This window comes from Puntigrus tetrazona, chromosome 6 (assembly GCF_018831695.1).
Source record: "Puntigrus tetrazona isolate hp1 chromosome 6, ASM1883169v1, whole genome shotgun sequence".
Lineage (NCBI taxonomy): Eukaryota > Metazoa > Chordata > Actinopteri > Cypriniformes > Cyprinidae > Puntigrus > Puntigrus tetrazona.
The window spans coordinates 26,948,118-26,960,617 of record NC_056704.1 but is presented as its reverse complement, the minus strand read 5'-3'; the positions used below and the strand labels follow the sequence as shown (position 1 = coordinate 26,960,617).

At 36.8% G+C, this 12,500-nt stretch overlaps 2 protein-coding genes across 3 annotated transcripts in view; one reads left to right on the top strand and one right to left on the bottom strand.

Annotated features, from left to right (window-relative positions):
* Positions 1–733: 733 nt before the first annotated feature.
* On the bottom strand, positions 734–4,082 carry nat8l2 (N-acetyltransferase 8-like 2). The gene is made up of 2 exons (XM_043241002.1): positions 3,873–4,082; positions 734–1,550 (listed from the first exon to the last, which is right to left on the bottom strand). Coding segments are annotated over exons 1-2 (687 nt in total). The 5' UTR covers positions 3,874–4,082; the 3' UTR covers positions 734–864.
* Positions 4,083–5,298: 1,216 nt separating this feature from the next.
* The window catches only part of slc12a5a (solute carrier family 12 member 5a), a 127,181-nt gene continuing 119,979 nt past the window's right edge, over positions 5,299–12,500 (top strand). For both annotated transcript variants that reach the window (XM_043242658.1, XM_043242657.1), the window contains exon 1: positions 5,299–5,701. In XM_043242658.1, coding sequence (XP_043098593.1) covers positions 5,314–5,701 — 388 coding nt within the window. In that variant the 5' untranslated portion in view covers positions 5,299–5,313. The remainder of the gene's footprint in view (positions 5,702–12,500) is intronic.

Genomic DNA, 12,500 nt, shown 5'->3' with positions numbered 1-12,500 from the left:
ACAGCAATTAAAGTGGAAGTTTTCACAATCTTTATTTGAACATTGATAAATGGGAGTATGATCTCTGTATTTTACTACATCTAGCAGTAAGAAAAGTGTTCGGCAGATTTGGTTTACCGCTTTCAACGTCAAGTCAAGCCTAGTGAAATCGAAAGACACTTTAATACTTTCAACAACTTTCAAAGACATGATCATTTGGGAGACTGTAGAATATGAATACAGTGGCTGTGAAACGGGCTTCACTGAATTATAAACACACAAAATGCAACGATTTAAGGAACAAAATGTATAAAAGTGTAAAAGGAGAATCAGTGAATGAACGTTTTAAGGCCGATGCCTCCATCTAGTGTCTGTTTAGAAGTAGAACAGTGCTTAAGTGCTTATCCTAGGAGCACTATTACTACACTTTTGCTAAAGAACACTTCACTTTAATTATTATTTACTTTACCGTTATTTAGGGCATTTTTGTAACCGGCTTTTTACTTGATATTTCAATGAATCGATGTTTATTAACACTCCATCGCGTACATTTCCATGCGATTATAATTTAAAATGTATTTAACAGCAGAATTTCCAGCATCACTACTCCATTCTTCTTGTTTTTTTGTGGAAACCGTTTGTGCATGACCCATCATTAGCGCGATTTTTAATTTTACCGACACGTGGCCTCATGAAATGCATTGAAATAAATAACGCAAAAACTCACGTTCGCGAGAGATGAAAAGGAATCAGATTGAAAGCGCAATCTAATTTTTATTATATTTGCGAGATATAAAAGAGCGATGCAGCCGCGCATCTATAAGAAAACAAAAGCACACCGATCAAAACTAGAACGCTTGAAGCATTCGGTTGAGAAGCTAATGCTCAGATGTTCTTCACCATGGTGAGAATCGTGGCTCTGGTCATCCAGATCATCCACTTGGGAGACTCGGACCGAGTGTGCACCAGGACCAGTTTGAAACCCAGCCTGAAGTACAACGCCACGGCCGCTTTCTGCGTAGACGAGGTGGACAGCTCGACCTTCGAGAAGCGGCGCTCCCTGCAGAAGTCTTCGGCGGTTTTAGCCAAGCGTAAGCCGAGGCCGGAGCGGCGGCAGCAGGACGAAACGATCATCCGGTAGAGCTCTCCGTACTTTTTCCCTCCGCTCCCCGGCTCACTTTTACCCTCCACGGCCACCATCCCCAAAACCCGAGGCCGGCCGCGGACCTCAGCCTCGGCTACCCAGAAGCAGTTATCTGGATTGCTGAGGTAATAACTCGAGATGTCCTGCATGTCCGTGTTTAACCTCGCCCGGACGTAGCCGGAGTAGAACTCGTAGCAGCAGAAGTACACCAGACCGATCCAGGCTCCCCCGGACGCCAGGGCCAGAACGGCTGAGCGCCCGCTCATCACGTACCCGCCGATGTAAAAGAACAGGCTGGCGGCCACGTGCAGCGGTCGGGTCATGGCGTACGCGAACGCCGGATTGATGTGCTCCATTATTCCTTCCCGGAAAACCGTCTCCACGGCCCCGCGGTCGGACGGCTGGTACCGCCGGATCACAACGTCCACTGGTGAATTGTGAAGGGGAACAAAAATAGAAAGAAATCATTAAGGCTTTGTGTCTTAAAGGAACAGCGCGCCCAAAAATCAAGCAGTTCCTATTTGGAACTGCTTTACATTGATTTAAAGCTTTCTATAGATATACTTATAATAATAATCATATTGTGAATGCACGCAAATAGACCCTTTACAGATCCAAATGATTTACCTTTATGAGCAATAATCACGGCGTATTTAAGTTTATATATGACATTTGACTTTACATATAGGCTTTTAGATAAATGCATCGTCTCTTAAAGGAACAGCGCGCCCAAAAAACAAGTAGTTCCTAACCTGTATGAATTTGGAACTGCTTTACATTGATTTAAAGCTTTCTATAGATATACTTAAATAGACAAAGACGGCAGAAACCGCATCCTCTGTTATTTCATAGAAGCACAATATGTCACTGATATTGTGAATGCACGCTAATAGACCCTTTACAGATCCAAATGATTTACCTTTATGAGCAAAAATCATGGCGTATTTAAGTTTAAATATGACATTTGACTTATATATATACTTTATAAATAGGGGAAAAACAGAAAAGAATAGGAAGAAATCATTAAGGCTTTTAAATAAATGCATCGTTTCTTAAAGGAACAGCGCGCCCAAAAAACATTTACTCCCTCAAGTAGCTCCTAACCTGTATGAATTTGGAACTGCTTTACATTGATTTAAAGCTTACTATAAATATACTTATAAACCGTATCCTCTGTTATTTCATAGAAGCACAATATGTCGCTGATATTGTGAATGCATGCAAAAAGACCCTTTACAGATCCAAATGATTTACCTTTATGAGCAAAAATCACGGCGTATTTAAGTTTATATATGACATTGGACTTTAAATATAACTTTTTATATAACTGTCAAAAACTTGACACCCATCATACCATCCCCCTTGAAATTATTTTACAATTGGACAGGCTTGAATCTCCCGCGGGAATCTCGCTTGAAAACGTTGGAAAGCCACACCATATAAGGGCAAGAAGGAGGAGTCAAAACTACAGGCGCAGTCCTCATTGGTTATTATGGATATTACAAATAAGACCTGATTTATCACGAAAAGGTGCTTGTGTTCCTTTATTCCTTTACACTTTATTTTACCATGACCGAAAGTGCTCAAGATTAACGCTCTAGCCTCGTGTGTTATTGATTCATTTTTATTTTTTTATTCAGGAAAAATAAACCACAGTGAGGGAGTACGTTGTTGACAAAAATCAGAGGGAAAATAAAATTTAATAATTAAAAAGCAAAAATGAAGGAAACCTACCTAGACTTAATTCGAGTTCCAAAAACCTAATAAATGTTTTATTTCTGGTAAAATAAAATCGAGCAGTGAGTCAGCCTCAATCAGGAAATGCACAAGCGTAGGCGTTGAGCCCATAAAACTTGTTCAATAAAAACATAAAATAAAAAAAGTTGAAAATATATACTTTAGATCTGTCAGCAGAGTAATAACAAATCAAATATTTTAAGCTAATAGCTTTTGCTGAGTCGAAACCAACAAATTAACAAAAAAAAAAAAAAAGTTTTATCTTCTTTCCCACAAAATGCGCATGTATTTCCAATATTTGGAAATATCAGGATATATATTTTAAAGTGGACTTATTTCGTCTTGTTAGGAAGAAAATATGCATGCAATCAAGCAGGCTTTTCTCCAGTCTGTGTTTTTAATTAAGGCAGTGGGATCTACCTCGAGGAACTATACGGTCTCTTCTGAAATATCAGGCGAACATGTTTATTATTACATTTCTTGTCATAGAGGTCAAAGCCGTCCAGAAACAAAACCGGCTCCTGTATGTCTTGGTGGGTGTTTAATACGGCCCGAGACCAGATGCATTAAACCTGTGGGGAACAGCTTTAAGAACAGCATTATGTTCTTTAAAAGGAATAGAAAAAATTTATGTAGAGATGTGACAACAGATAATGAAATGACAAGTTTTTTTTTGGTAATTTTGACGCTTTATACCAATATATTGCTTAAATAACAGTCTGATGTAATTAATTTAAATTAAAGTCACGTGCAGCTGAACTTATAACAACTTAATATTTAACATAAAACGTTTATATAAGACGCACAACCTTTGCTTTGGAGATTTTATCGATTTTGATTGCATATATCGCATATATGGAAAAAAAAACATCACGAGATCATCGTGAAGGTGAGCTCAATATTCACAATTTCACTTTTTATCAATGCATATATACATTTAAAATCTCTGTAGGTGTCAGCGCAAGTCTACACAGATGCACAGAGAGATAGATAAATAATGTTATCTACTTACTGATTAGTTCTGGTTACTCTACTCTTAACTTCCAGTCCGGTTCGTGTCTGCCGGATCACATGATTTCCTCGGTTCAGAGTTCACAAGAACACTGTGTGATCGCACCGGACATTATTCATCTGGAGTTTACGGGTTCATAAACGCGCGTGTAATTGTCCTGGATCGAGCACGAGCGAAGAATTCACTCAGCTGTTGTTTTGAGGAGGGTCCCGCGCGCCTTCCTGCTTCTATCGCCCCCTAGCGTTCACAGAAAAGTTACAGCTGCGTTTAACTTCGCCGCCTTTGCCTTTCCTTACGTGCTGCGTGCACCTAAACATGTGCTTTTGAAAGTGCTCTCCCTTAATCGGTTTCATGCGTTAATGCCATCTAATAAAAAAAACTCATATCACCATGTTCATGTTTTATACTGGCTTCCGAAGGCTTCAACATTACGTGTTTCACGTGTCTCAGCAATAAATGAGGAGTAATTCATTCAGTTATTAATTTAAATTGTTTAAATAGGACCTCACGTAAATGCGTGTCATTAAAGGTTGGATACAAGTCTTGAAAATAGAGTTTTTGCTCAACTCTAGGGGAAAAATGCATCTACCGATAGGTTATAAAACCAGTTTAACTTACAAAAACAATCATGCTTTCTATGTTTTTGGACACGGGGCATTCGCGTTCAAGTATATTTGAGTGCAAGGCAAATACTTTGGACCATGCACGATGAATACGTAGGGAATGCCTTGGTGCTTTGATTATGGTTATTATTTTCATATTCATGCACCGTGATATTTACATGGTTCTCAAAGAGTGTGATGGTTCTGGCTTGTGCAAACAAACAGAAATGCTGGCTAAAATTAAGGTACTATTGGTGTGTGTGTGTGTGTGTGTGTGTGTGTGTGTGTGTGTGTGTGGTATTTATCACATTATGGGAACCAAATGTCCCCACAAGGATAGGAAAACCAGTCAATTTTGACCTTGTTTTTTTTAGATCCCCATGAGGAAACAAGCTCATAAATCATACAGGATTACATTTTTTGAAAATCTAAAATTGCCAATAGTTTCCTGTAAGGGATTAGGTTTAGGTGTAGAACAATAACACATACAGTCTGTACAGTATTACATGAAACATGGAACCCCAAGGTGTGTGTGTGTGTGTGTGTGTGTGTGTGTGTGTGTGTGTGTGTGTGTGTGTGTGTTTTAAATGTATTAAAATATCTTTAATTCAGTCAAAAACAACATACATTGAAAATTAAATAAGAAAATAGCAATAATAATAATAATAATAATACCGGCCGATATATTAGTTTCAGCGTGTTGGAGTCAATGCAAAATGAACAAAAAGAGCATAAAAAATTATTGTAATAATAATATGTCGAGATGAGTGTAATTATTAATTTGTTTGCATATGAATAAGCACGCAGTGTTTAAGCGGCTTAATCGATGTCTGTGATTGATGGAGCGGCCGCGGGCTTTAGGACCCGGATGTGCAGAGAGTCCCAGACACTGGTTGATGATCCGCTCGCGACTCATTCAATGTCTGTTATCAAAGAACAATAAAACGCGCGTCCGAGCCGGACCCGTTACGCACGTTCACGCTCGCGCATTAAGACCGGACCTCGCGCTCCTCGACCGGACCGGCGCACGTCTCCATCCCCGGCGGATCCGCGTTCAGTCGTTCCCCGTCAGTCCGCTTCAGGCCACCGGCATCAGCATGAGCCAGAGGTTCACGGTGACCGCCGGTGACATCCAGGGCGAAGTCAACCAGCTGTTCGAGGGCGACGAGGAGACGCCGAGCGCGTCCGACGCCGCAGCAGCAGCAGAGGAGGAGGTGTCCGGGAAAGGTGAGAGATTTATGACACCTGTGAAGAATAAACTCATCCAACTGCTCCCGGTATGAGCCTGGCATTTAGTAATATTCAGTGATAGTGCAACCATCACATCAGATGGCCAAATTGAGTCTATATTGGTCATATGGATAATCTATTGTAGAATCCGGTAGGCTATGTGCATATTATATTATATAAAAAATGGATATAAACCGATTATCAGATCTCGCTTCGGTGATTTTTAAAATCTGTGACACGGTGTGCCCTGAAGTTGAATGCTTTTATAATATCCAGTGCATAACATAATATAGCTCATAATCTAAATGGTGGTATAAGTGGTATATCATATCAATTAATGCACTGCTTAATATACATTCAATTTGTGTATGAAGTGAATATTGTGGAGTTTAATATTTCATATATACGTTATAAAAAGCTTAACATCTCCTGGGCATTTAAATTCATATAAATAGCCTATATAAATTATTATTATTATATTTATTATTATTATTATTATTATTGTAATATCTGAAAGACTGCTTTAGTTTTCAGACTTTAAGTGTCTCAGGCTGTTGTTTTGCATATTAAGACATTTTTATGTAATGCTTAGTGCTTTTTAATGCAGTCTATCTATGCCGATGACAGATTATATTCATATATATTCTGATATATTCATATGCTATCTCATGTACCGATTCCTATTCCGTAAGTTATCAAGGAGATCCATGCGAACCATAAGTTGAACTAGTCTTATCTGGGCTTATTTGTCTACAGAACACACACACACACACACATTTTTTATTTGTTTTCATTTGCTATATTGATCAAATATTATATATATATATATATATAATATTAATAATAAAATAAATTATATAATATATATAATAAATTATATATATATATATATATATATATATATATATATATATATATATATATATATATAAAAACATATTTTATAATATAATCACACAATATTTCATGGACTATATATATTATTTATTATTATTTAAATCATGTTTGATTATTATATCGTTAAACGGTTTGAACATTGGGTTTTAAGCCTTTCAGGATATGCTTGTGCTGGTTTGTTCACCACTGCAGCGTGTTTCTGATAGTGATGGGTGCAGTATGGCGATGCATGTAGATGCAGCTCGTTGAAACGGTATTGCCATGTCTGTTAGCCTTAAGTGGGCACTGTTGTCTTCACATAATGGCACTCCCGACGGCCTATTATATTTGATGAAGCCTTTGAATATTTAATGAGGCGAAATGCATTTTAGGCACACTGCGCTGTGTGACATACAGGAAGTCTATTAAACTCAAGTCAGCTGTAATCATTAGCCTCTCCATTTTTACCTCTGAGATTCTGCTAAGCATTAAACAGTTACGTGATTCGACGGGCGTAGAGGAACGCAACAAGACAGTCTGGCTTTATTAATCGGTCCGTGAGCGCTGAAATGTGGAGCGGGATTTTGGAGCAGTGAGATGCAACCGTGGACGGGAATATTTAACGTGACGCGACTGAAATAGGTATTAAGTGACCCACTAAACGCTGAAATACTCGTGCAGGTCTAACTTCGGTGTGTTTTGGCGTCGTACTACAAATGTTGTATTTCTTCTGCGCTGAGTTGAGTGAAGGTTTGTTGTGAATGCCTGCCTACCTTCCCTTTGATCGGAAGCTCTGCTCCAAAACCTAGTGAGCTGCCTACCTAGGGTGCATTTTAACATATTAGAAGTAGGCCGATCCAATTTTGGGTAATACAATCCATTTTTAAAAGAATTCTTGGTGTATATATTATATATATTTTGTTTGCTGTATATGTTTTTTAGAGTAAAGAATGAAAAGATTTCAGATAAAAATTGGCACCCAGTAATATGTAGTTATATATGTTTAATAACAGTTTAATAACAGTATTTCACCCGAATCAATTTTAGAGTTGCATTTACTGTATTTTTTCCACAGGCTTTTCTATAAAAATGACTTTATCCCTGAGCTTCACATTTGTGTTTCACTTCGAAAAAATGGACGCTTTTCATTTCATTTATGAATATTTAATTTAAAATAAAATTTCAAAATTCCTCGCAAAATTTCACACACACAAACATACGTTTTCAAAGAAGTCCTACGCATATAATCAACTGAAAATCAAGTGTATGCGTGCATTTTTGTATAATAACTTTTAATAATAATAACAATAAAGGTGCATTAAGAATTTAAAGTATACCTTTTTGAAAAATGTAAAAAAGCTGTATAATTATAAAATCTTAAAATAAAAAAAATATAAAATCCTCTCAAATTTTGGCAATCTAAGCATTTTATTTAAAAAACGTTTTATTCTATATTTAATTTAATCGATAAAAATAGCTAAACTTAATTAACGTGGGGTATTACTGTGGTTCAGTGTCATGTATTTATTCATGTATTTATGTATTTATTTATTGTTCATTAAGTACAATCTGTGCAGCGTTTGCATTTGCTCCCTATCTAGAGTGTTCAGCCACTTATGAGGGACATTTTAGTAAGGTTACTTCTTCCGAAGGTGCAAGGCGTCTCACAAGATTGTGGAATAGAGCTTGAGGCGTCCATCCAATCCATCCAAATCCAAAACAGCGCCCAAGAAGGTGTAGAATATCCATCTTCGGAGATCCCATTCACAGATACAGAGATGCGCACCTGTGGTCTCCTAGAGACGGTACAGCCTTGGAGCTCTCGTCCCTGGTTCAAGTCGCCACAACGTTTCCATGACAACTGCATCCTCTTTGCGCCGTGATTGGTGTGTGCGGAGTGAGTGCTGAACGCGATGATATTAGTAAAACCACAAAGACTGCTCTCGCCATGCGTGCACTGGCAAATAATGCCGCTCTATCACCGTCTGTGTCCCAAACGCGGAGCTCTTCGGTCAGACGTGCACGGGTGTATTTGTGCCCGTATGCATGCATAAACCAAAAAACAAATAGCAGCGTATTAATTTAGCAGTCGGTCCACGTGCGCGAGCATCACAGGTGCCTTCCCGCGTCTCATGGGTGTTTGTTGATGAGGATGAAGCATCGCTGTTATTTTTCACGATGTTGTTTTTATCGATCCGAGATGCCACCCGTGTAGAGGTTCATCTGACCTTGAAGGTCTCCAGACAGTCTGAAAGATCTAGCCGACTCTACACGCTGCATGAAGATAATAGGATCATTAAGACGTCCTAGGTTTGGTTTAAATTATTCAGTATCTGATTCAGCGTCGCCCCCTCTCTTAGTAGTCTCTTCTTAGTGGTGGATATTACAATAATAGTCAGGAGAAGATGCAGTCAAACTATTCTAATCTCTACATCAGCCAGTTTCTTTTTATATAGCTATATTTGTATATGTAGAAAGGTTTTATCTCCATTTTTTTTTTATTGCGGTTTAGGATTTAGGATTTTTAGGATGGGACCAGTTAATATTTTATAATATATATATATATATATATATATATATATATATATATATATATATATATATATATATTTAAAAAATAATAAATAATAATAAATAAATATATATATATTTATTTAAACTATTACCAAGTTATTGTATACAGTTCAATAAAGTATTGCTATTAAGTTTGTTTTAAATTTTTTTTGAGGTTGCAATGAATGTAGCTTTTCATATTATTTATATGGTTCACTATAAAACCATAAATAAATAGTTCATTTCTGAATTGTTTGACATATAAATGATGCAAAAAAAAGTTGTGAGTTTTCTGAGTGGTTGCTAGGGTGTTCTAGGTGGTTGTTAGGGACGGCGTTAAGTGGTTAGGTCTTCTGATCTCAGATGATTCCGGTCTGTTTTATCCTTCAGCGGGTGAAAATCAGATTTCTGGTGACTTACGTATGAACGGCACGCCTCTATTAAACGGTTCACATGATTTTGAGGAATCCCGTGGAAAACGTACATGACTAATTACGCTCACGGTTTTCAATCAAGCGGCCAAAAATAGCAGCCAGAGCGCTAAATACGGTATGTCGTCGTTGCAATAATTGGCGTATTCCGCGCACCAGACAGAACTATTGCCATAAGCCGTTTTTAATCATGTCAGCAATCACTCACACATATCACGCCGCCGCACAATAGCCGTGTTCTCCCTCACAGACGTGCAGCGTGGGAGTTCTGGCTGCTCCGCGCCGTGATGGACAAATCGGTCTCGGTTTAGCGATCGTTTGCACAAAGACAAAGAGAACGTCCCACACACCGCTCGGGAACGAGGGCGCTTTAACGTTTATGCATAAAAATATATTCAGGTCCGAATGTAAGATTTTGGACAGGACACTTTAAGATCAACAATCTGAAGTTGTTTTAAATGCACCGTTTTTTTTTTATCGTTAATTAATCGTATCTCTTTCGGTTTTATCGTTGAATATGGCTTGTTTTTTTTTAGCTAGATTTAGTTTAGCATGCACAGTTATTTTCCAGTGCGCATACAGTTCAATAAAACTAAAGCTAAAACCATAAAAATGAAATGGCGTCTTGAAATGAAATAAATATAAAAGATGTTCTCGCTTTACTATAGCTTAACTTGATCTTAAAGGGATTAAAAGTGGAATTAAAAAAATTATAAAAAATACTAAACATAATCAAAACATTGCAAAATTAAAATAAAAAGCGATTAAGCTGTAATAGTCACTGATTTGAATCAATAGCTTTATCTAAAAATTAAAATTGCTGCTGCCGTGCTGTTTTTTTCCTTGATTGCTCATGCTATTAAATTACATATTACTGCATGTTTTATTAAAAAAAATGTTTTGCAATTTTTCCCCCAAAAGATCTTCATGCACATTACATTTTTGGTGTGCTTTGTACCATTTGGAGCTGGTTTTCCTTCTCTTTGTAAACTATACTGGTAAAATATCCGCTCGTATTGTTTCAGCTGATGTCGTGTTTGTCTTCGTTGTTGGCCGCTCAGCTCGCTTTCATTTGCATAACGTTTCAGAATCAATTGGTGTCTGAATACGGTGGAGGCCATTAGCGTATTGGGGGTGTGCAGATTGTTCAGCTCTCAGCAAGCAGCCCGTCCGAGCTGTTTGTTTCCGTTCAAGCCGTCGCTGGTGAGACGCACGCGTCTCTATTTTAGCATAATTCTGGTCTGGTGGCGCAGGTTTGTGTGTCTGTTAGTCTGTTGTTTGTCCGCTGTCAGGTGATAACGTGCTGATCACGAGCTCTGTGGGATTTACAGAAGGTCATCATCCATCACGCTCCTCGACCGTGCCTCAAGAGCCTTCTCTTTCAATCATTTCATTATTTAAATACGAATCGAAGCAATGTTAAATAATTATATAATACAAATATTATTTCAATGACAAAATATTATTTTATAGTATCATTTACTATATTAAATAGTACAGTATTAAGTAAAAGTAATCCTTTCCAACCAATATATATATATATATATATGCTTCTCTTTTAATGTTAAAATGTTAAATTCCATTATATTATATATTATATAAAACGTGAAATTGCTCAATATAAAGTGAAAGCTGGAAAGGCTAAATTAAAATGATGCACACCTCTTTAGGTAGTAGTGTGTGTATATATATATATATATATATATATATATATATATATATATATATATATATACTTTTCTTATAATGTTATAATATTAAATTCCATTATGTTATATTATGATATGTTATGTTATATATTATATGTTATATTATATTATATTATATAAAACAGTTCAATATGAATATTGAAAACAATAATTTTCAGCCTAAATTAAAGTGATATACACATCTTAGGTATTGTGTGTGTGTGTGTGTGTGTGTGTGTGTGTGTGTGTGTGTGTGTTCAGCAAACCAACTTAAACCAAAGCCTTTCTATAATTATTTGATTTGATTGTCATTTTTCATATGACTGCAATCGTTTCTGTTTTACCGTTAAAGTCATGAAATGATCATTGGATTACCCTTTTCCAGAAAGCGCCGGTCAATGAGCTGGATTGGACCTAGCCGCACACACACACACACACACACAGCGCATGAGCGCTATACGTCTGCTAGATATGGATGTCTCTGTCAGATCGCTCGTCTGCGCTGTAATGTCGTTACATTAGTGCATCTCTTCACATTGATTTTAATCTGGTCTAGTCTTGAGATAAATGTTACTTATCATCGTCAGTGACGGGCCTTTCCTCACGGTCATGCTTAGATATCGGTGCTGACCGGAGTGTACTGCTCATAAACAGTGTCTGATAAATAAATCTGCCTTGCAGAACACTAGAGATTCATTTTAAAAGAGATGCAATTACATTACAGCACCACTAGATTGCATACCAGTAATAAGAATAAAAGAGAGTGAAGCCGGCTGAGCAAAATTACAGGTGACTCTATTCAAAAACACATTAGAAAATAAGAAAGATTATATTGCATAAAGACGGTTAGGGCTCTTATTACTGCATTTTAATCTAAAATAAAATATTTGTTACCATAATGCAAAACCTGTAGTTTTCATTAGAAAAATATTTTGACTTATTGCATTTATATTGCATTTATAGAACTATATTTACTTAAAGATGTGCGCTTAAACATGTTTAATTTGTTTATTATAGAAGTTATTTACATTGAAAAATTGAAATTAGGATTTTATTTATGTTCGCAGGATGAGAAGAACGATCTTCAAAAATAAATGCATTATTTTGACGCAAGATTCTTTATGCAAAATATATTTTTTTAGTATTAAATGTATAATTCTCTCCGTTTCAAGATATAGAAAACAGACATTAAAGCTGTTTCACAACATACTCAAAATTATATTGAAGAAAGAAGTTGCTTTTATATTA